Here is a 25783-nt window from a genome sequence, read left to right on the forward strand (position 1 = left end):
CTTTGTTTCTTGTTCTTAGAACATGAAGAAAAGCCTGTTTTACCCACACTGATGAGCCATCTTTAAGCTATTTCATAATGTTCCTTTAATGTGTAGTTTTTTATGTCTATTAACTTATATCATGACATAACTATTCTGTCTTAATTGGGATACTTACTGTTTATTTGGTAGTAATGATAGAAAAGAATGAATAGTTTGTATGTATTCAGAATAAAAGGTCATTTTACTTGCTGTATCTGCCCAGGAGTGTTCCACACCTGTCAAGCATTATTATTTCACCTATTATGGCAAAGCTTTGCATGCAATAAATACATGCATTCTAGTGGAACAGCAAATGAAGATCAACAAAATGAAGATACAACAATAACATCGTCTTGAAACGTTAAAGATTTGTAACTTTTATAGTATTTTCAAGCAATGGTTACCCTTTTCTTGCCATTGCTTCTCTTATTAAAAAAAACTTTCCATCTGAAGTTCTTACAATATGTCCATCACTAAAGAAGATGTACTCTGCCTGAAGTTAAATAGGGTGTCTGCTCTACTGTGGATATAGCTACTAAAATAGCCCAGGGTCTGACTATGTACTTCACAGATTATTATTTTTCTGGTTAAACCTTTGGAATGTAGAATCATGGAATAGTTGTGGTTAGAGGAGACCTCTGAAGGTGATGTAGTCTAACACCATTTATAAAAGCAAATGAACTGGAGCAGACTGCTTAGGATCAGCTGGGTTATAAATAATTCCAAGGGTGGAATTCCACAGGTACTTTGGGCAACCTGTAAAACATTTCAAGTGCTGTGTATGTATATTGAGTTGATGTGGAGTAAAGATAGTTAAAGAGTAGTGGCTGCTTCTGGTGAAAAGGTGGATAAGGAATTATCCAGTATAACTTTTATTTCTATTTTTTAATTACAGAAAGGGATTTGGGAAAGCCAAAATATGACATGGATAGAACAGATCCATTAGAGAACAATTATACTCCCGTTTCTTCTGTGACAAATATTTCATCTGGCCACTACCCTGTCCCTACACTGAGCAGTACTATTACTGTTATTGCTCCTGCTCATCATGGAAATAACACTACTGAAAGTTGGTCGGAGTTCCATGAAGAGCAGCTGGACCACAACTCCTATGGAAGACCTCCGCTGCCAAAGAAACGCTGTAGAGATTATGATGGTAAGTACATTTTAATTTTTAATTGCTTCCTGCAGCTATGATTGTCCCCTTTTTGAAAATATTGAGATAATTCACCCTTCTTTTTCTGATCTTCTCTAGTATAGTGGGGTTTTCTGTTGCACAATTCTTGAATGCAAATTTTGTACCACTTCTTACTGACTTCAGACAGCTTGCTCTTTTAGTGTTTGTATAGTTTTTTAACTTGCTAGGACTATTTTCTATAAATGAAATGTAGTATATTAAAAAGTTATTTAAAAAAATCCAGTTTTACCCAGGTTTTTTGTCTTATGTCATGTTCCAGCCAAATACTGTGTTTGATGGTTTTGACAATGGTTAGCACCATACTGATCTCATCCTATTTTGTTCTATCCTGTCAAAGAGACAATTTTTAACTACAAAGGTCTAGAGCTGAAACTTCCCAAGCTTATGTTAGACTATCATTTCTTTCCGTGTAGCTGTTTCTTAAAACTAGCTAGGTTTTCACTTATCTCTATCTTAAGCTTTCTTTTTAAATATCTTTTGCCAAAATATGCACAAGAGGCTGCTGTAACTGCTGGCAGTGCCTTAACTGAATTCAGCCGGTCAACCTGTGAGCTCAGGAGAGTTGAAATCTCCCCGTAAAGTCGCTTCTGAGGGATTTTGTTGTTGTTATTGTTGTGTACTACAATGAGGAGTGTAAGTTCTAGGCCAGTTTACATTCAGAACTCTGATTAGAATTTTTTTTAAGTAAAGAAATGGGAAACTGAGCTTTCAAGTGTTGGCAGAGTTGTACTTATGAAGAATAGCTTTGCCAGTGTACATCACAGCAATGCTGTGGAGCAAGTGGAATTGTGAATGTGTCATTTTGTTTTGAAGTTTTCTCTCTTCAGTGGCTACACAGTTCCATCATACTGTTCTTCCTATCTGCACTTTCAAATTTTCAACTTTACTCTCTGGTAAACTTTTTTTTAAACATTTCAATTTAATGTGCTGTATAATTCTTCATACTGCTTCCCCACATCATGTTTTGAGGAAGTGGACACTCCTCTTTCTTCCTATTTTACCAGAAGGTGTTTCAGCCTTTTCCCTGTATTGTGTTAACTGGTATTTTGGTGTTGTTTGTTTTTGTGGGCACGGATGCTAAACAGATAATAACAGAACAGTTTGGGCTAGAAGGGCCCTATAGGAGTCATCTAGTGTAGCATCCCTACAGTGAACGTGGTCATCTTCAACAGGATGTTGTTCAGAGGCCAGTCCAACATGACCTTGAATGTTTCCAGGGCTGGAGCATCCACCTCTTTTCTGGGCAACCTCTTCCAGTGTTTCACCACTCTCATTATAATAATTTCATATTTTTATATTTACTTTGAGTCTATGGTGTTTTAGTTTAGAACTATGTCCCCTGATCCTGTCACTTCAGGTCCCACCAAAAACTGTGAAATACTTAAAGGGTGCAGTGAGTACTTAAATTCACTGCTCTGAACATTCTCTTCTCCAGTTTGAACAGCCCCAGCTCTCTCAGCCCTTCCTCATAAGAGAGGTGCTTCGGGCTTCTGGTAATTTTTCTGGCCCTTCTTTGACCTGCTTCTATGTTTGACTTGTTGTAAAAGAAAATAAATGAATGTATATTCATTTTTATTTATATGTATTTAATATTTACAAATGCATACGTTATATGTAAATAGCAATTTTTTTTTCTCTTATGTAATCACGTGAAGCTATGGCAAATGTTTATAACGCTTCCTGAAATAATGACAGAGGAGGAAAAAAAAGATTGAATTTGCTCCTGTTGGAATTTCAAAATATTAATATCTAACTTTTAATAGGGGTTTCTCTGTCCTAATGTCTGCACTTTTTGCTTAGAAACAAATTGATTTTGTTAATGTGATGACTACTAGATTTCATTCTTTGCTTTCACTATTTGTTATAATTCGGTGCAAAATTAGTTCTTCAAGAAGAATTGAACAGTTGTGCTAGCAAGTTTCTGCAGTGTCCGTGTGCTGACTGTTAACAGTTCAGTTTAACGGTCAATTTCATTTTCTAATCTAAGTTCTGCTGGTGTGCGGAGCTCTTAATTTACAAACTGCCACATTACACATTGAATGTCTCGTATCTACCCTGAATCAAGCTACAGCTGTTGAATACTAACATCAGTTCTTTTTGATGTTTCAGAGAAGGGTTTCTGTATGAGAGGAGACATGTGCCCTTTTGATCATGGAAGCGATCCAGTAGTGGTAGAAGATGTGAATCTTCCAGGCATTCTGCCTTTTCCAGCACAACCCCCTGTTGTCGAAGGACCACCTCCTCCTGGACTTCCTCCCCCTCCACCAATTCTGAGTCCTCCTCCTGTTAACCTTAGACCTCCAGTACCACCACCAGGCCCCTTACCACCCAGCCTTCCACCTGTAACAGGTAATTAAAAATGATTAAATTCCATTTCTTAGTAGAAAAGCCTGGATCTTACTTAAATTGTATGCAGTGAAAAAAGCTGTTTTGAAGAATTCCAGCTGTATTATAAAAAGTTGAATGAGCTCTACTGTGGCATAGCTTACCTCAGAATTATTCTTTCTGATGATAATTGTTGGAGAGCTGGTTGTTGTAAAATGTTGTATGCTAAATGTCATGCTTTAATATGGAATAATATTTTCAAGTAAAATCATGACATGGCAAAATTAAATTCCTTGAGTGTTACAGAGAAATTGTCCAAAATTGACTACTGTTAAAGAAGGGAAAATCATGGAAACAACAGATCCTTATTGTTTCATTTGTATTAATAGAAGTAAAGATAATTCATGACCACATCAAATTTATACCTGCAAATATAATTTGGGATTAATTTTGAAACAAAACTTGTAACTAAGAAACTCTTCACTTTGTTTCTTGTTTCACTGGAAAGTACTTCAGCTGAAGCGCTAAAAATTACATGAAAACTTATGCTTGGCTACATTTGTAAAGTAGCCAAAGTTTAGTACTCAGTTACCTTGTGTGGTTTAAAAGCTATTATGTTCGTTTTATGTGATTATTCCTTTCTCTCTTTTTTGTTAACTTAAGTGTCCCACTTGGTAAAATTATTCAGGAGTAATTGATATTTGATACTGTTTAGAAATTTCTTAAATGGATTTAATTTCCTGTTGATAGTATCTTTAAGAAAAATCTGAATTAATATTTTCATTTCAGTTAATACAGTATATAACCTCCTCTGGGTTGGTCAGTTCTAATTTACATGCTATTTTTAGATCTGCTTCACAAGTTCAGAATTATCACTTCATAACTTCTTCTAAAACCTGCTCTTCTCAATGATTAAATTGAAGATAGGGCTTGACTGCTTAGCTTTGAAAGTGTCACATTATCTGTTGTAAAGAAAGTCAAACCAACCAAACAAAAAACCCCCTCAGTTTTAAGAAGAGTTCCATTAGGGTTGAAGGTTTCTTCTTGGGTGTTTGAAAAATAATTTCAGTCAAGTTAGTTACTGTCAGCACCGAATATTTTCGTTATATTAAGAATACTTTTTTCATTTTAAAAATAGAATTTGTTTATTTGATCAGTTTTTATTGAGCTTTAAAATGCTTCTGTTGGTAAAGATGAATACTGGGCTAGGGATTAAATTTTGCTTGTAGAGAGAAGGTGTTTGGAGAAATGTTAAATGATTCAAATGCTTTTCTCTCTAATCCAAGTTCTGAGTCATTTGCTGTTGGGGGTGGTTTCATGTGAATTTATGGTACAGCGTCAAGTCTGCAGATGTGCCCTCTCAGTTTTTTTTTCTTAAATAGCCTTAAAAGCATTTCAGATCAGTTTCCTTTTGAATGGAGTATAATGAAAGTGTAGTGGATAATAAGTTAATGCAGTGTTTTGCTTTGTTTTTGACAGGACCACCCCCTCCCCTTCCACCATTGCAGCCTGCTGGCATGGATGCCCCCCCAAACTCAGCAACCAGCTCAGTTCCTACTGTTGTTACCACAGGAATTCATCACCAGCCGCCTCCTGCTCCACCCTCTCTTTTTACAGCAGGTGTAGTACTGAGGCTTTGCCCACAAGGTTTGCTAAATAGAATAACATTGATTCATATTATACTGTACTTTATAGAGATTATAATGTCATAGTTTGGGAGAATAAGTTTGTACTGTATAGATTGTGATAGTAAATTAACATTCTTCTTTTCAGGCTTAGTTCAAGATGGAAGTAAAATTTGCATATAAAGTGAATTTTGACTGGAGAGTAGTATTTTCATTGTGTTTAAGCAGAAAACTTGGCATGACGGTTTTTTATGATAGTGGTTATACAACTCTTCTATTGTAACTCTATCTTGTAATTAAATATTATATTATATTTGAAACCTTAGGGGTTTTAACTGCAATTTATTTTAATTAGACAATTTCTTTGTTACCAGAAACGTATGACACAGATGGCTATAATCCAGAAGCTCCAAGTATAACAAATACTTCAAGACCTATGTATAGACATAGAGTACATGCCCAAAGACCAAATTTGATAGGACTCACATCAGGTGATATGGATCTACCACCCAGAGGTATGCTCTCAAAGCTATACTTAGTTTAGCTGATTTTCTTACATTAATACAGGTTGAGGAACTTTTCAAAGAATACGTGGAAAGCATTGCATTTTTCTAAAATCTTCTGGAATTAAGAGATGTTTAGTTGACTAGGGAACTATGTCCATAATTGCATTGTGTGTGCATTCTTACAGGTAAAATGAAATCTCTTGCTATAGTATTGCACAGTTTACTCTTAGCTGAAGTAACTGCTCCCTCTGTATATCTTTTGTGCAGAAAAAAGTTAATGTTTCTGTAGTAGAACTTCAGGATGATTTTTGCTGTAGAGAGGAGGGAGTCATTTTTATCTGGTAGTTTTGTGTACAAGTAGTCTTAACCTCGCAGTTCCTGTGGCCCTGCGAAGAAGCAGCAGCACATAAAATGAGAATGGAAGAGGAATAAAACCATTTTTAATGTGGTTTTTATTTGCATTTGTATGTTTTTATCTTTAATCTTACTATGTTTCTGTTGGTGTATTTTCAGTGAGGAGTCCCCCAGTGTGATTCCTGTTCTTCAGCAAAAGTGACTCCTTTCCCACTCCATCCATATATCTTGCTCCTAGGTGTTAGTGCCCTGGAGTACTGTGCATTTCCAGTCATGACCATTTTTGTGTGTGCCATCTAATAGTAGAATGGAGGTGTTAGCTGGAATGGTGTGAGCCTCAGAGTATTGCATGGGACATTGTGAATCACTGTGAATCTGAGCGCAGTCATCTCGAGGCAGATGCCTTCTGTCACACCTCTTTTGCATTCTGTATGTGTGATGTTGCTGTGACAAAATGAGTGCTATTAGCTATTTTCATCTGTCACAGCATCTGTTGATAGTAAAGAAGTCTGTGACCAAGGTTTGATTCAGTCAGAACAAGAATCATAGTAATTTCAAAATAAGCAATTGTGCTTTGCAGTGCAAATTCAGTGTGAGCAGAATACTTCTTTATAATCAAATACGCAGAAAATAAAATTTAAAAAAGTAAAATCTTCTCATCTATTTACAGAAAAACCTCCTAATAAAAGTAGTATGAGAATAGTGGTAGATGCTGAATCCAGAAAAAGAACAATTGGTGCAGGGGATGGTGGAGTTCCTACAAAGAAGACTTGGTTTGACAAGTGAGTGACTATTAACACACTGTTGACTTAAGAGTTGGAATTTCATGAACTGCTTTACTGTAATCTGAAACGTGTATATGTCTGTAAATCGCAAGTGAAACTGTGAGTACACTGATGGTACTAAAGTAAATCATACTGTAGTGTGATCTGTATTTGACTGTCTTCTCACAAAGGTAGTATACAGATAGATGAAGTTGCTTTGGATGATACTAGATCTGTTCCTTGAAAGTTGGCATGATCTAAGAAACAGGGAAGCTGCAGTATGATGGTTCTTAGAGATGACTGATTTTAGTTGTGAAATGTGAATTTTATCGCTGCTATTTTGATATGAGTTGCCAGGTATGTTACTGAGAAAAAAACAGAGAGTGCAAAGTTAGAAGAGATTTTAAGGGAGTGAGGAGAGCCTTGAAGTAATAGTTACTTGAAATAGTAGTGGGGAAATTTCGTGGAATAGCTAAGAAACAGTTTTTGGAGAGAAGCAGTGTGGAAGTCAGGAATTACTGACATGAGCAAATAACGTGAATTATCTCGCAGATTTATGTGCCAGGGTATGCTGAGAGTATCAGTGGGGAAGATGGCCATGTGTATGGGCCTGTGTCCTATACTCTCCTTCATTTTTCTAAAATTGCATTATTTTTTAACTCTGCAGATCTTTGTACTTCATACACACATGCTTCTTTGTAAGGCATATACAATTTAACATTGTGTTGGCTAGTTTGCTATGGATTTCTGGCTTGATTTTTTATTTGTTGCAGGCAAAATTTTAACAGAACAAATAGTCCAGGTTTCCAGAAGAAAGTGCAGTTTGGAAATGAAAATACAAAACTCGAATTGAGAAAAGTTCCGCCAGAACTTAACAACATTAGCAAACTTAATGAGCACTTCAGTAAGTTTGGAAACTTAGTCAACTTGCAGGTAAGAGTCAACAAAGAGAAAGCAGTTTGCTTTGATGCAAAGGTAGTAGTAGTTGCTAAAAGCAGAATGCTAAGTTTTTTCCTGGTTCCCTGAAACGCTATTATTTTCCTAACTTGTTTCTTTGACAAGATCTCGTTTTTAATGATATTGCCATTGAAGAAAGAGAAATGAAATGTTCTAGTCATCTTTTAGATTTTGAGCAAATGTGTTCCTCAGAGATAAGATTTTGAGACATTGTTTAAAACATTGAAAATGGATTGCACGTGGGTTTTTCTCACCCATTTTCTCAAGTTTGGATCTGCTATCATAAACGCTCCATATATTCGGAGATAAATTGTAAATACAGAAACCCTGTATTTCTCATCCAGAAAGCAGTCCCTGTGGCGTAATTGCTTCCTAGTTCCACAGTAATCATGATTTGTCCCTTAAATAAACTTTGTGGTTTATCGGAGTCACCCAGTAAGCAATTAAAGAGAGAGGAAAGCAATGAAAGAAGTAGGGCCAGACTTAGACTGATGTTACATATTGCAAGCTGCTTATGTAATGTCAGTATTTCATACCCAGTGTCTAAGCTATTCAGTGTGACCTTTCATCGTGCTTCTTTATCAACAAGTTTTAGATGCTATCTTGCATTTTTCTAAACCCTTTCCTATTTGCACTGAGGGCTGGAGTAAAGAGGTGCAACAATATTTTTGTACATACTGAGACAGTACTGAATAAACCTTCTGTGCCTGTCTGAACACTGTGGGATTTAAAATCTCTCTTAATTGCTTTTAAATATTTCTTAAGCCTTTCTATAGTTCACCTAAAAATACGGGTGTATTAGCAGGCAGTATTATTCATTAAGATAAGTAAAATATGGATGTGTATGGAGAGACAGGTATATATATGGAGATTGCAAGCTATACTCTTCTTGCAAAGAATATAATCTTGGCTTTTGAAGCTAAAATAATGTGTTAATGCTCAAAGGAGGGAAATCAAAATGAACTTTGCCATCTAGCTCTTATATTAGATAGGACATTTACTATCTGACCCCTGCATTTTTTGTGGTATTTTTTTTTTTACTTTGCTGATGCTTCCTTTTGTCTTTCAAACAACTACTCATATTTACAAATGGAAATACTGCTTGACTGGGGGTTTTGCTTTACTTTGTTTGAGGTTTTTTAACTATTAAAGTTTATTAGCATAGACCCAAAGTTGATTTTGACACCAGGTCTTTTAAACAGGCTCGTGAATGGAAAGTGTTAATCTAATGACACATGTTGGGTGTAAATTGTAAGCTTCTAAGTCTAAAAGCTAATGATTTAATGATCATTTAGACACAAATGAGAATCCTCTGTGTAGTAAGTTTTGTTCTTCTGTTTTTAAATCTTAGGTTGCCTATCAAGGTGATCCAGAAGGTGCCCTTATTCAGTTTGCCACGCATGAGGAAGCAAAGAAAGCTATATCAAGTACAGAAGCAGTATTAAATAATCGTTTTATTAAAGTTTATTGGCATCGAGAAGGCAGCACACCACAAATCCAGACTACTGCCCAGAAGGTAGAAGGCTAGAAGTCTGTTCTAGCATATTATGTAAAACAGAATCTTCAAAACATTCTTAAGGGAATGTTTATATCAAGTAAACCAAGTCCTTTTGAGATAATGACTATTTCATGTAATTAATTTCCAGAAGTCACTCTTAAGTTGTAAATTCTTTGACCTCATACACAGCATTCAGCAGTTGATTAGTAAGATGAGACCAAAGATATTTAAAGAAAGCTCTTTGGTGATTTTTGGTATATTCCACTCTGTTATCATCTCAAGCAAGATTTGATGCAACTCTCTGCTGAGTAACATCTGTTTTGCTTTAACTAGTATAGACTTTGTTTATTTCTTCTGGTGAGGATAAGAAAGGCAGCGTAGTTATATTTCTTTTAGTGAAGGATGATCGCCATATTCTTGCAAGAGGTTCTGTTTTTCCCTGTTCCCTGTTAAGCACCTTTCCTTTTCCTTTCCTTTTCCTTTCCTTTTCCTTTCCTTTTCCTTTCCTTTTCCTTTCCTTTTCCTTTCCTTTTCCTTTCCTTTTCCTTTCCTTTTCCTTTCCTTTTCCTTTCCTTTTCCTTTCCTTTTCTTTTCCTTTTCCTTTCCTTTTCCTTTCCTTTTCCTTTTCCTTTTCCTTTTCCTTTTCCTTTTCCTTTTCCTTTTCCTTTTCCTTTTCCTTTTCCTTTTCCTTTTCCTTTTCCTTTTCCTTTTCCTTTTCCTTTTCCTTTCCTTTCCTTCATGCATATTGTTGTACAAAGTAGCAGAAGAATTTGTTTTACACAGAGGCACCCGTGTATACACAAGTATACACACATAGATCTAAAGACTTGCAAAAAACAGTAGAAGAGGAGAACTGCATTAGAGAGACTCATTTTCTAGGAAGGGATCAGGGATATTTTTAAGTAGGGAGGTAGTTGCTGATCTCTGTGAAATCCTGGGACAGGATGTCTGGGAATGGATTGGAGGTGTATCACAAGAGGTCCAGACTGGATATGAAGCATTTCTTTACTGAGAGAGTGGTCAGACAGTGAAATATATTTTCTAGAGAGGTGACTGATGTCCCCAAGCCTGTCACTGTTTAAGAGATATTTGGACAATGTCATTAACGATGTACTTTAACTCTTGGTCAACCCTGAAGTGACCAGACAGTTGGACTAGATGATTGTTTCAAGTCCCTTACAACTGAAATACTCTAATCTACTTTTTTAAAATTGAATTGCAGAAGAACACCTTTTGGAAGTTGTCGTGTTTGTAGCAGCATTGACAACATTAAAAATAATAAAACAGCAATTATTATTTTGAAGGGTAGATTTGTAACCTGTGTCAAGCTAAATCAGACTTGTCAGCAGGACAGTAGTGGCTCTACTCAAGCAGAAGAGGAACCTTGGGTTCTCCCTAGCTCTGTGGGATATTGAGTAGAGTCTTCTCAGTTAGCAGCTGGTGTAGCAAGTCCTTCAAAATATTTGTGTATCCTGGTCTACTGCATTTGCCATCAGTGTGGAACAGCACATTCTGCACTTCAAAAATATGAGACAGACTCAGTAGAAGAAATGATCACTTTATTGTATATGCTGATATAATATGTGAATGACTTGTTAGAGGATTCTTTCAATTGCTGCTCTGAGTTGAGAATTCCTACTTTCTCTTCGTGGTGTATGTCATCATCATTCAGAATCAGTGACCTCGTTTTCCATGGCAATCCTGCTGTACGGCATTTTAACGGTTTCCTTTCTCTCCTGTAAGAAGTGCCCTGATTTTTATCTTCAGAAATTCGGTTTTAATGACATCTGTCTCACTATCTTCCCTGTTATTATCCTTTAGATCTTATCAATATCCTTAATGCTTTGTCTAAAGTAGTGCTGCTCAAAATGCTATTTATTTTCTAAGCTTGATTTTCATCTCAGCCAGAAGAGGGCAGTGGAGTATGTCATTTGCATCTCTGCAGACATTCCCTTTTACTTAAAGGATAGCTATGCTATGACTATGCTATCAGCTTATTTGCTGATTGTGCTATTCAGAGTATTACTGGAGTATTAACTCTGTATTTCCAAACAAACATTTGATCTATATATTTTTTTATTTTTAGTAGTCCCACAATTTTTAGTGGTGTTAACAGCTTCCAATCACACCCGCTGTAGCAAGTTAACTTTGCTGGTTAGAGAACAAATCCCCCTTAGTCCTGGGGACGGTATTAAATGTTCCTGCCTCACCAAGAACAGCCATTCAGCACATGTCAGCAGACTGCATTTTGAAGTCTGTTATCAGCCACAGAAGGCACATAGTAACAAGAAAAACTTTTAACAGGAAATTAAAATTTTAAGTGCAATGCTTCTGTGTTCTTCTACCCCAAGATATAACCTTTAATAAATTGTTGAGTCAGTAAACAGGTATTTTTTGTTCATAAGTCTTTCAGGAGCATGAATATTTACTTCTCTTTTCATTGAAATTAATATTATATCTGTGAGTATCGTATCTGTGAGTAGTATGGAAACTTTATACTCCTTTGTATACTATAAATATTTCTATTTTTGTCAAGATTTCTGTTAAATAATTTCAGCTGTATTTGTAATGGCTTCCAACCAGATTTTGTCGGTCAGCCACCAAAGACAGGCTTTTGAATTTTCTTCAGTGTAAAGTCAGTTGACTTTTAAATTATCCCTTCAGTAGTATCTGGTCCAGCACAATTGCTTAACCATTGCTGTTATATCAGCAGGATTACTTTGGAAAATTTTTGCTGTAGAATTTTCGAGAGTGGTGGAAGTACTTAGGTAAAAATGGTGGGAGTCCACTATAATAAATCATCAAATAAAAGGCTTCTGCCAGGAAGCAGAAAATGATATGCTCTCCATATCTGATGTAAAGAAACAGGAAGTTCTTGACTTAAAAGACAGCACAAAGAGATTTAGGTTAAATATTAAAAAAATATTTTCTAATGCCAAAGCCTACTGAAGCACTTTTGCCTAAAGAGGTGACAGGACCTGTTTCATTGAAAAATCTGTAAGAATGATCGATAGATGTTGTCAGTAATGGGATAACTGACTTTGCCCTACAGTGAAGAAATGGATTAAGTGACCTTCTGAGAGCTATAAATATGAAAATAAGCTTGCTTGGGAGCATATTTTTTGGTCTTAACTGTTGAATGTTTTTGTCAAAGAAAAAAAAGGACCAGTGTTAGCTGTCAGGGTATACCTATCCATGGTAGATTCAAAAATTATCTGCTCCCTGTTCTTTTTCTTCAGTCCATGACTGTGTGTTTCTATATCCTTTTCTTTCTATTTGTCCAAGTTAAACACATAGGAGGTGAAAAGTTACGTTATCACTGTAAAAAGTGAGAGTCTTTGATGATAGTGAGACAAGTTTGTATTCTGTCTTTTCATAACTAAATGGTTGATGGCGAAAGAGTTGTGAGAGGAATCAGAAGACTTCTTTATTACCTTTTATTTTGTTCTAACAGGTAGAATTTAAGTTAAGCTGAGTAAATGTAATTAATAGAAATAAATCAGAGTTGTTTGGTCACTTCTGTAAGCTGCAAGTGCAGCATGGATGTTACTGCCACTCACACTACACAAATATTTAATATTACACAGTAAATGAAGTGGTTGTTGATCCCATCAGGTGAAAAAGCCGTTGAATGGTAGTAGAGAAGAAGCACAAACGTCAATTCCACTGTAATTTTGTTGTGTACTAACTGAATGACGTGTGTAGCAGCCTTTTGTTGTTAATCTTGTGCTGTGCCTTTTGGGGGCTGTGGCGGTGTTCCAGGTGATCCAGCCCTTAGTGCAGCAGCCCACTTTGCCTGTGGTGAAGCAGTCGGTGAAGGAGCGGCTCGGCCCAGTACCTGCAAGTAACATTGAACCTGCAGAAGCACAGGGTGCCAACACAGAAGTCACTCAGGTTTGTATTCTAGTGACAAATTCAGTTCCCTGTTCTTTCTGAAATTAATTCCGTAGTTTGTGAATGTACCAGCTACTTCTGTAGAGCAAGTACATATTTACTACTTCAAATTGCATCTGCTTACATTGTTAGTGGTGTTTTCCTTTTAAAATTTTCCTCAGTGCAATGATATTTGGCTTTTTTACCTGAGCATGATACTTAATCTTGTAGTATCATAGCTTTTTACATAGTTTAAAAAGAAAAAACTGACAGACTGTCAGACTGTTTCAGTATTGTTGTGTTACATAGCGGGTGTCAGATTTCAAAATAAAGTGAGTCTCCATTCAGGGAACTAAAAGCAATTTTTTAAAAATGTATATATATTTTATCTGTTAAACACCTAAAACCATTAGAGAGTGAAGCTCTGTATCTGGAAGAATTTTCAGAATTTGTACATCATGCCTAATAAAAGAAACAATGTAACCACAGTACCATTGTGAACAATGACAGAATATGGTGTGTTAATGCCGTTAGAAATAGTCTTTAATGTTTTACTATATTAGCAACATTTCATTATTAGCATTACACCCCTGCTTTGGTTTTACTTCTGGAAAGGAAGACCAGCACAAATTGGAGCACATTTGCAGTTTAAATTCAAACATCTTCCTGCATTTGAGGCAGATGTAATCTGCAAATAGCAGATTCTAGAACACAAGAACTGTAGTGTATTATCTGCCTGTGCAGATAATCCTCTGCCATCTAGCATGTCTTGGACTTCGTGCAAAAAATACGTAGGATAATCTTTGATTCCAAATTTGGCTTCATATTTGTCTATACTCAATTATAGACATATACTAACTGCAAAATCAAATATCTAAAATTAATTTTATCAACAGTTTGAATATTCTTCTTGTTGCTTAAGAGGCTCTGGTTTTATTAGTTAAGTATTTTTTCTAAATTGCTAATGCTTGTGGTGTACATCTGAACTATAATTTTGCCTTGTTTTCTTAGAATGTGACTAAATTATCTGTGAAGGATAGACTGGGTTTTGTGTCAAAGCCAGTTACTCCTACGACTGAAAAGGTAAGAAAATGTCTCATATTCTCTTTTCTCGTATTCATTGTCAGTAGAATTTTTAATGAAATCCCTTGTGTCAATATTGTTTCATAACTATGAATAAAAAAATTTGTGAAGGGTTACTTTAGGAAGTATAATGAATCAAAAGTCAGCAGATGGTGAAATGATTATAAGAAGACAAAAGCTGCTATTTCATGGATTTTGTTTAATCAATCAGGTTCTTTTATTCAGTTGTAAAAAGAACTTCATCTGTTCTATAATCCTGAGTTATGTAGAAATATACAAAAATAAATTTTAAAAATAAGTAAATTTTGACATTATATATGACACTATAGAAAGCAGTTCTGTAAAAATGTTTCTGGACTTCTGTGCCCCAAAAAGGTGATGCTGTAAATATTTACCATTTTATTTGATTTTACAATTTGCAGTACTTGTGAAAAGATAAAGGTGGAAATTAATCAGTATAGAAAGGACAAAGAGAGGTAAGGTGGGAAAGGTGCATCTGAATTGTTGTTATGAGCTATATATTTTGGCCAGTGGTTCCAATTTTCAGAATACAGAGTGGTTGGTGTGTTTACTATAGTAGCAAAGTTTGTAATGCATGTTTCCAGATCTATTTAGTACTTCAGGGGACAGACTTCTCCCATGTTTTTAACATTCATTTGAGGAAACTTGTAGAAAGACAGCAAGTTTTACCCAGTAACAGGATTCCTTTGTGTAGGTATGTATGTTTTCTATTGGGAGTAAGCTTGACCTGAAATAAATAAAGTGTCCACTCTATTTCCCAACACACATCCCCTCCCACCCCTTTCCAGTATGGCAGTTGATGGATTAAGTGGCATCTAACAGGTAAAATTCCAGAGATACTTAGCATAGAAAGGTAACAATGCTTGAAGTTGATAATATTAGTTGTAGTATTAGAGAATGTGTCTGATTCATTTCAAGCCAAGCAGTCCACCTAAATGCATTGATCAAGGCTTCTTGCCTGTATTTTGTTACTACTTTGATTAGTTCCATTCTTGGTGCTCTAAATTAGTTGCAGATAAGTAACTCGCTGTGTATTCCTGAACTGCATTTTACATACGTAATACATGCTTACTTTAGAAACAAGGAAGTTTGCTTCAGCTTGAGTGGAAATACTTACTTTTCCTCATTGTGTAAGAGTTGGGTTATCCTGAAACACTTTTCTACAAAGAGTAAATTTTGTGCTAGAATGTTTTTCTGTTCTGTTGTCTTATAATACAGATGTGATTTTGCTGAGCAGCTGGGCTGTTCACTGGATTTGTTGTGAGACAGCAGTTTCCCTTGACATTTTTAGTAGGATTCTGAAGCTTGATTTGAGTTATTTTTACCTACTACTTATTTTGCCTTTTTACAAGGAAATAACCTTGCTTAGTTTGCAGTCATTGTATTCTGTTAGCATTGGAAATAAAATAATTGACATCCGTCAGAAAACAGAGGTGTCAAGTCCTACCTAGATGGTTTTTTGTGCCTGATGGAGTCCACAGTTTGACAAGAACTTGTGAGAATAGTCCTAGCAATTCTTCCCAAAAAGCAGGAGGAAAAGGTGATAAAATGGTCATTGTGAGACCTTGTAAGATCTGTATAGGGACTTAAAATTTCTGGACTTGTGAAGAGATTCACACTATTCACACTGTTCCTTCTCTTGAATAGTATTAAGCAATTTTGAAGACCTTAGTGTTGCTTTTGACCTTTGTTGGTGCAGTGGTGCCTCTCCTTACATCTCCTACATAAAAGAGATGAGGTGGTGTGGTTCACTTTGCCCTGAAGACAGTTCAGGGTGAAAGTAATGTGTCAATATTTTTGTCGCTTGATCCTCTGTTTGTCTTGTAGCCTGTCCTAAAGCTACTTTGTAATAGAAACTGTATGATTGGGATATGCATACTTTAATGTTCTTTAATAGATTTTAAAAAGTCCTTCATCTTTGTAATGGCCTGCTTAGAGCCTGCAATTTATACCACCTTCTATAGTACCCCATAATGTGTTGATTCTTTTTGCTTTTGTTTTCTATGCACTGCATACTCTTGAAAACACTTTACTGTGGGAAGAAATAGTGTAAATATCACACTGAAGTCCAAACGAACTGTTTATATGAACTGTTCCTGTTGTAAATTCTTCTAATCTCTTGGTCTTTTCTGTCTTTCTGTTTCTTGTCTGTCTCTTTTTTTTCCTCCTGTTGGTGGGCATTTTGTCTATTTTATGGAGTGCATGGGGACCAATAGAATCTGCATGCATCTTTTAATTTTCCACATACATAGAAAGTATTTTCAAACTCCTGGAAATCATACCAATTACATACTTTCTTCTATTTGATAACAAGGTGGACAAGATCATGCCTATATTATCTCTAGGACTTAGCCATGGAATTTTCAGTATTAGCATGCCCAAAAAACTCTTGAAGGAACATGCTAAGAAAACAAAATAGATCAAATCTTGAGGTATTGAGGAGATGTGCATAGTATGTTTTAGAGAGATTGTAAAGCAGTCATCAGTGTTCTGAGTAAGTGATGGAGAAATTTCATACCTCATTACAAATGTAGGAAAAAGAGAGACACAGGAGTCTCTTCCTTTGCTGTATAATGTTGAAGACTTCCTTATACTTGAGTTACTTCTTGCTGACTGTGCAAGCTCTACTTCGCACCAACTGCATATAAAAAAAACAACCTGTTGTCTCTATGTTGGACCTTAGTCTCTAAAATTATGTTGAAATTTTGCTTGGAAAATTCATGCAGCCATGAAATACTGTATTTTAGACCTCAAAACACAAAAACAACAGTTACTCTTGCAAAAATCTCAATCTTCTGTTTCCTTAGTTATGCTCAAATACGTAAATATTTATGTATTTGAAACTTGGAAGTACATATGAAATCTCAGTGGAGAGGATTTATAAGCTGATAGCTTACATATCTGATGTGGTGCTGCCTCTTCAGAAATTGCTTAACTTCAGCAACTCCAAATATAATTGCTACACCAAATTTTTATATGCCGTATCATCAAAGGCGACAAAAGAAAAGATGCTTATATCTTTTTAAGCACTCATGTGGGTTTTTTAAAAGATTGAAATTCACTGGCAAAAAAATAAAATGATTTCCTCCTATAGGTTTTATCTACTTCTACTGGCTTGACAAAAACTGTGTACAACCCTGCTGCTTTGAAGGCAGCACAGAAATCTTTGCCTGTTGTTTCCACTTCCGTGCTAGACTCTAATGAAGCACAGAAGAAAAAACAGGTAAATTAAATATGCTTCTTTTTAAAATGGACCTAGGTTGGGAACTTGTGACCTAGACATAGAGCACTATGTATATTCATCTCAAGAACGTAGATGAAACTTGTTGCAAGATTAAATTCACTATGATGTTTTTTTCCCTCACATATTACAAGAACATTCAGCATTGTTTTGTTATTTTTCTGTGTATGTTCAGGCAGTGTAAGCAGGTTCAAAACTGTTGAAATTCAAAATGTCGCTTTTTCCTGGAATCAGAATCTACACAGTGAGGCATGAATTGTCTATTGTGAGTGAAAGAGAGTATAGTATAGTCACTGTTCTTCTCTCTTAAACTATTCTGGAACTGGCCTATATTCTCAGTGTATTTTGTAGGTGTGACCAAAATTGTTTCTTCAAGAGAACTGAGAATTTTATGACTCTGCATACTTTTTGTTTCCAATCTATAGATCTTCTGCACCCATTTTTATTTTTGTGTAGGGCTAGACTTTCTCTTTTTTGTTCATGTTAGAAAGGAAATGCAACAAAAATGTATTTGGCCTTAACAGGTCACTCAGTTATAGTTTAGCTTGCATAGAGTTTTTGTGAGAGCACACAGCAAAGCTCCTTCTTCATATTTATTCTTACCATTTAGAGAAACAAAATAGAGGACATCGTTTGCCTTACTGTTTTTTAACCACAAATTACAAATACAATATTAAGTTACGTCCACATCTAAGTGTTGAAATTAGTATAATTGTTAAACAAAGAATTTGGTCACATAATGCTAAATTTCTGTCATTTATGTCTAAGGTAATTTGAACTAGGAGTCTGTTAGCTGCATGTGAGTTTTGCCATTCGTCCGGAATTCAAAGAAAGCAGTTCTGATTTTGAAATTTCGTTTCATGTTGGCCCCCTAACACATACTTTTAGAATTAGAGCCTTTACCTTTCAAGTTAAGATGCTATATGCCTGTAAAATGGCAAAAAAATTGTAATAAAATTGTTGACTCATAATGACAGCTGTAGAGGTTTTTTTAAGAGAAGACACTGAAGTTGTGCCTAAGTGATTGGCTCTTTTTTCGTGTGATCTTGTGCTCCTTCCTGCCTTCAGAGATTTCTGTTAAAATATACTAGTACTTGTGGAAAAACATGATTTTGTGGGACTGACTCCCTTCTTTTCCTTCTGTCTCCCTAGCTATTTTTCGCGTTCATCCCCTTACCTTCCCTTTCCCTTCAGAAAAGTGATTGCACACAATTGAATTACTAACATTTCGTGTGGCAGAATTTTTCAGTATTTGGGAAGGCATACAGAAACTTGACTACTATTTCTTTTTCTATGGCTGTTGTGCATTTACAGTCTTTGTATAAGATAGTCCACTTGCAGTTGATCCCAGTTAATCGTCTTCTGCCTCTCCTCTACTGTTCCATTAAATATGTTGATATCAAAGCTCTTAAGGGTTTTCTGCTAAGACTTCTATATTCTGAATTTGGGAACAAGAAGCAACTGCTTTCTTACAGGCACCATTAGTAGGCGCTGAGCACAGGGGTGGCATCTCCTCCTGCTTCTCATTCCAAGTGCAATATTGTCACTTACTGATCAGTTTCAGTTCATTTCGATTTGCCCATGCCTGGTCAAGGTTCCATTGTTGGCAGATGGAATAGCTGTACTTGTCACTTCCCAGTTAGAGTGCTCAGACACAAAAAAGGTGTTTTTCTTTAGGTGACATTTCAAGTTTAGAAAACAGAATCTGTTTTCTTTTTACTTGTAACAGTTCTGGGGACTGTGCTTTAATTAATGGCTCTTGATTTATAGTTGCTTTCAAGATAATTGTGCTTGCACATTTAAACACTTGCATGCTGTACCTCTGGAGGTAGTGTAATATGTTGCCTTTCAGCTTTCAGTGGAGTTGTGTAAGATGTTACTTTATATGTGAGCAGCAATTAAATCTTCACAGCACAGATTTAACTAAAAAAGGTAATTAGATCTTTCTTTAATTTGGTGATGCATTGTTTTCCAAAACATAGTTGAAAATACCAGTACACCTTGCATTTCCTGTTACTAATTTTTTCCCTGTTATTGTAAGTTGCCATTGTGTAGTCACCAGGTACAATATATTATTCTAGCATTATGTTTCAAAGTCTAGAAACTTTCTGTAATCTTTTTATGCTTCTAGGAAGCATTGCGACTTCAACAAGATGTGAGGAAAAAGAAGCAAGAAATCTTGGAGAAGCACATTGAAACACAGAAGGTAAAATATTAGTGTTAAAGACAGTCACCAATTCAGTTATAAAATCTCAGTTCAGTTTTATAAAATATTTCAGAATTCAGAATAGTTCACTTGAAACTGTACAAGCTTATGCAATTTTTGTCCAATTTTAGTTGATATTGCCGCATTTGGGAGGAACATGCATATGTTTGGGAGAAGAGAAAGCCTAGGATCTGTCTGACAAGAGCAGGATAGAATGATGTAGAAAATTATGCATGACTGCACTTAGGCCTAGGTAGAGGAAAAAAGCCAAAATGTCATTTAAGTTGAATAAAATATTGAAATAATTCAAGTGAGTTTACCAAATCTATCAAAATGGATTAGGAATATCAGGTATATTAGGAAACAGATCAGAGATTTAGATAAAGATTTTAATTTAATACGATGTGTTAAAAGTCATATGTGTTGATTTGTAGGTCACAGCAAAAGAAATGAAGTATTAGTTTGGTTTTTTTTTCCATTAGTTTTAATGACCACTGGAAAACAGATGTGTAGTAGTAGCAGCTGCTGAGTAAAAAGACTCTTTTTTTTCTGAACTGGACAGATGCTGATTTCAAAGCTGGAGAAGAATAAAGCCATGAAGTCAGAAGACAAAGCAGAAATCATGAAAACACTGGAAATTTTGACTAATAGCATTACCAAGTTAAAGGATGAATTAAAAGGTGTATCACCAGGAGGAGGGACTCCTTTAAAAAGCATGAAAACTAAAACTCAGGTACTCAAGTTTTGATCAGCTTTTTAGTAGATGAGTTCACATGTTTGTTTCAGAAGAATAAAAATAAGTATCAGCGGTATTTTAAATCCTAACTGGTTTATTTTTTAAGTCCTCTTTGGAGTGCGATTAGTTTTGCCTTCTTATCAAAGAAACATAGTTAATTAAAAAAAAATGCTGTTGTCTAAAAGCTGTATCTGCTGTTACACAGATACTGCATCATCTAGAAGATCAAAAAACCCAAATCAAAAGTCTTACAATTCTTTCTTTTACTTTATCTAGTGTTTTGTGTATAGTCTATTAATAATAATTTCTATTAAATTTTTAATAGAAATTACAAAAATAGTATTTCTTATGCAAAATATTATAGTTAGGCAGCACAAATATATCTTCTGGCCAGGCTTAATACACAGAACAAACTGGTACATAATTTCCTGTGACCTTTTGTGTCACAAAAATTTGTCATATATTAACCTTTTAAAATAGGAGATTATACTGGTCAGTATAATTTTCCTTTGATTTTGGTGCCCATATTTGGATTTTACCTGTGAGAACTTGGTAGCTTTTTCCTCTGCTACTATTCTTGTTGATAAATTACTTCAACAATTTCCCAGCTGCCTAAAGATGCAATTATATTACCTTTATAAAATGCAGTATTTTGCCTTTTATAGAATTATCTTTTCCTAAACAGATGACAGCCTTGAAAAGAAATACCAGGAAGAAATACTGAAATTAATTCTATGTACTCAACTATAGCTTCTTATGTAGTTTGTCAGGAAAAAGTTGAAGCAATTTGTATTTATCCTGAAAATGGGCATAAATTGCTCAGATGGTCAGACAATAAACTCATTTCGTAGTGGACAAAGTGTTCATTATCTGTGTGCAGTTTTGTTAACATTCGAAATAGCAAAAATAAATCAGCCCCATCTGACTTCTGTAGAAGTGAGGATTTTACAGAGCCCTTGGTTAAAATTTAGAACTTTGACAATTTCCTGAAAGACTTTTGTTCTTGGTTCTCTTGCATTTTTTAAGTGTTTAAGACCTAGACAGCTCTGAAGAAGACCTGGAAGATATGGAAGATGAGGCCCACATGACTGTGCCATTACCTTTACCTATTTTAGTTTCTTCCAGTTCATTCAGATTACAAAAGAGTCTTCCCTCTTAAGTGAGAAACCTCTTGATGTGTCCTGAAGGAGGTATTTTCCTCTTCAGACTTGGCACAGCTCTGTAACAGAGAAGTCTTCATTTAGACCACTAATAAACCTTAAGAGTCTTTAGTACACCTGTGCCACTGGCTCTGTGAGTGCTAACTGCTGGTCTTCATTAAACTTCAGAAGCACTTCTTTTGTCATGTCGTTGAAGTGTCGCAACACAGTGAGATTTGAGAGAAACTCTGGTTCCAATTCTGAAAATTTGGAAAACCATGATACAGGAGATAATGGATTTTTTTTCATCTGGTTGCAGTAGATAATGAGAAAATGGGGCCAAATGGACTTGAGGTTGAAGTTGCCAGTTAAATAATCAGGTTGTGGGGTTTTTTTTTCTTCTAAAGATTCCAGGAGAAAAACCCCAAACAGAAAAATCACCTTTCTTTATCAGTGGTGATACTTGGTTTCCAGCTGTCACAAGTGCAGAACACTCATCTCTGGACATGCAGCCTTTGCAAACATTCCATGCTGTTGTTTTGGATCAACACGTGTAAACATGAACTGTTTTACAATCCTCTATAGTATTTTTTATAGTTAGCCTTCATTTGTGTTGTCATTGAAATGTTTGGGTCCTGCTTCTTCCATTAAAGAAAAGAAGACAGAGAAGTTTTGCTTTGGATCAAAGCTTCAAATTAAGTTTTCATGGTCACATAAATCTTTCCTTGCGCCTCAGTGGTTGCAGTGAACATATCTTAATTGGGGTTCAGAGATACCTTTCTGTTTCATATATGTTTTCTGAACTTTAATATTTTTTTTTTAAATACTGTGTCCTGGAAGGTAGCTTTGAGTGCATCAGTCTTTTGTTAGCAAACGTCTTGTTACTTCCTGTGCTTTTTCACTGTGAACAGAACTACCAGAACTACAGGCTGAACAGAACTACCATTTGTGCTTTTGCATTATGACATTGTAATAAATTTTGATGCTTTTTCTCAGTACTGATCATAGATTTTGTGTTCATTGATAACTGTACTGCCTTTGTTTTGTTGTTGTTTTCAGTTCATCTCATCACCATAGCCATATAATTGTGAATTTTTATTGTATGTGTCTTTAGAAGAAATTCCATTTGCTTTGGCTTTGCTTGGTAGTTTAAAAGGTTTGACATGGCAAAGCTCAGATGGAAGTTTTACCTTGCCATGAAGGCTCCTAAGCTTGTTCTTGGTTTGTTTTTGAAGGTGGAAACCCAGTGTAATAAGCAGTATACCTGCAAAGTTACAGGTTTTTATTGAACAGTTGTTTCCTTAGTAGAGAATGTGAACTCTGGAACTAATAATTTACCTTAACAATTTCTTAGATGCAGAAGGAGTTACTAGATACTGAACTGGATTTATACAAGAAGATGCAAGCTGGGGAGGAAGTTACTGAATTAAGACGAAAATATACAGAACTGCAGCTGGAAGTATGTTTCTGTCTTCTTTTGTAGCAATTAACTTTTAATCAAATATTTTCCTTCGTGTTTATTAGCTTCAGTATTGTATCATGAACTATTTTTATCCAGAGTGCAGTATTAAGTTGCGTGTAGATGGAGACATATGGCAATAATATTTAAAAAAAATATTTTCTCTACTTCAGTGGAATTCAGAAATAGTATTGTCTTTAATTGCAGTTGCTAATCTGTTTAAATTCTGTAACTATTTAGATGATAGGATATTTTATTGATTTGTGGTGGTAATGCTTTCTTGAGAATATGAAGTGCTTTTAAATTGTTGCCTGAAGGTTGTTTTGTGTTTGACATAGAAAAGTTAAGAGACACTGCCTGATCTTCTGTTCTTAAGTTCTTTAGCATCCTTTTAATGAGATTAATCAAAAAGGTCTGAGGTGCCAGAAGTACTGTTATTACAGTGTTGATTTCATGGGGAGAACTTAACAAAATCAAATACAATGTTTCAAGAAGTATTCAATGTGTAGAATTACAATCTTTACTTCAGCTGCTTGCTTTGAAAAGAATTTGGGATGGCTGTACAAAATTCTTCATATGCGTGTCTAATTTTGAGAAATTATGAATGCTGTAGTCTATGTTATATTGCACTTTTTGCCTATAAGATTGTGTAATATCTACTTGAATCTCTTGATAATCTTATCTCCTTTTACTGTTAAGCAGGACTGCTGTGTTGCTTAAATTGCCCTTGTCTTAATGAAGTTTGGTCATGTCTTAAGAATACAGTGCCTAGGAATACATGCCTATGGATACAGTGCACATGCAGCAAAGTTGCTTTAAAATCTTACTTTAAAACTTAAATTGTTATGCAGCTTTGGTAATTGTGAAAACAGTTTTACTAATAAAACAAGCCAATTGAATCGAGATGACACAAAAGCTTATGTTAACAATGTATTTTGTGATGGTGAGTATACTGTATAAGTGTACTGAAAGCTTGTTTATAAATTCTACATCTCAGAAAATATGTGAATTGAATGACATGTAAAATAGGAATAGAAAAGTAGGTGCACATTCAAGATAAAATAACATCATAACTGAGTGCACTGATCCTCCATCTCTCACTAAGGTTGGTTGTATTTTGAGTTAGGTAAAAAAGTGCTTTCAGGACACTAATATTTGAATTTTCTGAAGCCTTTAGCAAATACCAGCAGAAGTAGATGGAGAAAAGCAGGGTTGCCAGTGATGCCCGCTTACTGAAATATAACCCTTGTACAAATTACAAGAGGGATATGGGTTTTTTTCCCCCATTCATGTTTGCTTGATTCTTCAGTATTCTTAAAAATTATTTTAAAAACTTCTGTTCACACATTTTGCTTGTGACTTTGACTCCCATAGTATTTTATGTGTTGCTTCTTTGACTCATAACCTGTTTTTCTGTTCCAGGTGACCCTGACTTTACTGAAAGAAAATCCAAATAGTTCACAGATTGTTTGTTGAGTCAGCATGCCCCAAATTACTCATTTAAACATTTTAAAATGTTAAAAAAACCCAAACAAAAAAACAAAATTAAAAATACCCAAATACCTCAGGATTCTGTTCATAAAAAACTAAAAAGCAAACTAGATATTATTGTAAAATTATCTGAATAATTTAATGTGCAAAGCCAGAAGAAAATTATCTCCTCATGGGTGATATCACTGACATGCATTAAAATAGTGCCATTGCTGTTTGAGTTTGTAAACACTGTAGGATTTATTAAAAGCATGGTGACTTCATTTAACATTTGATTCCTATGACAGATCTATTTGGGTTTGAAAATATTTTTTTCTTGCTGTAAACATTGAAATTAGATACCTGAAAGGGGTTTTTCAAAACTTAAAATAACTTCTGGAAATTATTTTTTAAATGACTGCCACTGTCATCAGCCTGTTGATTGTTCTTGAATAGTATATGCCAGGTTTTTAAAAAGGGTACACTGATACTATGGGAATGCATATTTTTGAGTACCTTTTGCCAAGTGTTCAGTGAATATTTTGTCCTTGGAGGTGCCCCTTAGAAGACTTTGTTTCACATCTCACAATTCTGAGGCCAAAAATTAAGCTGCAGTAGTTCCAGTCAGAATAGTCTTGGCTAAACTTCAGAGAGAAACAGATAAAGAGACTAATTAAGTAGTTAGACACTATATCAAGAAATTTTGATAATGACATTTTAGTTGTACAGCAATTGCTTTTTCCTGTGAGAAGTTTACCTTCACAGCTAAGGGCTTTTTTGATACCCAGTTCTTGTGTCCTATTTCCATCCCATTATTGGTCTGGTAATAATTAACCTTTAGTTAATTAGCTTTTCAATGTTATTTAAACGTTCACCTTCTGTTATTTGAAGACCTGCAAGCTGCTCTTTCTGGGGCTTTCTTGGGAACGCGTTTTCAGGAAACATCAGAATACGTGTTTGTTAATTCTATCTAAATATGTGGATTGTGAATTTTAATCTCTCAATACATTATGTGTGACCTTTGTAGGCTGCCAAGCGAGGGATTCTCTCCTCAGTCCGGGGCAGAGGGGTTCACGCGAGGGGCCGGGGGGCGTCGCGCAGCAGAGGCCGAGGAATTCGGGGCCGGGGCAGAGGCCGAGGGGTTCCCGTGCACGCCGTGGTGGATCATCGGCCCAGGGCGCTGGAAATCTCTGCCTTCACCGAAAGCGACAGAGAGGATCTTCTGCCTCATTTTGCGGTATGTCACAACTGCACTGGTTTTTTCCCCTTTGGATAACATTCTTCCACTGAATGGCTTGTTTTCTCCT

General features: G+C 35.5%; 1 protein-coding gene across 3 annotated transcripts in view; it reads left to right on the forward strand.

Annotated features, from left to right (window-relative positions):
• Window positions 1-25783, forward strand: part of RBM26 (RNA binding motif protein 26) — a 48445-nt gene that overhangs the window by 14464 nt on the left and 8198 nt on the right. The window contains exons 6-19 of one of the 3 annotated variants that reach the window (XM_083883253.1): window positions 917-1177; window positions 3329-3568; window positions 5024-5191; window positions 5544-5684; window positions 6700-6811; window positions 7567-7726; window positions 9102-9266; window positions 13011-13142; window positions 14133-14204; window positions 17320-17448; window positions 19598-19672; window positions 20235-20405; window positions 22902-23006; window positions 25504-25713. In XM_083883253.1, coding sequence (XP_083739379.1) covers window positions 917-1177; window positions 3329-3568; window positions 5024-5191; window positions 5544-5684; window positions 6700-6811; window positions 7567-7726; window positions 9102-9266; window positions 13011-13142; window positions 14133-14204; window positions 17320-17448; window positions 19598-19672; window positions 20235-20405; window positions 22902-23006; window positions 25504-25713 — 2141 coding nt within the window. The remainder of the gene's footprint in view (window positions 1-916; window positions 1178-3328; window positions 3569-5023; window positions 5192-5543; window positions 5685-6699; window positions 6812-7566; window positions 7727-9101; window positions 9267-13010; window positions 13143-14132; window positions 14205-17319; window positions 17449-19597; window positions 19673-20234; window positions 20406-22901; window positions 23007-25503; window positions 25714-25783) is intronic. The other 2 variants (XM_083883254.1, XM_083883255.1) reach the window with 2 other exon arrangements.

This window comes from Zosterops lateralis, assembly GCF_965231275.1.
Source record: "Zosterops lateralis genome assembly, chromosome: 2".
In the NCBI taxonomy this organism is placed as follows: domain Eukaryota; kingdom Metazoa; phylum Chordata; class Aves; order Passeriformes; family Zosteropidae; genus Zosterops; species Zosterops lateralis.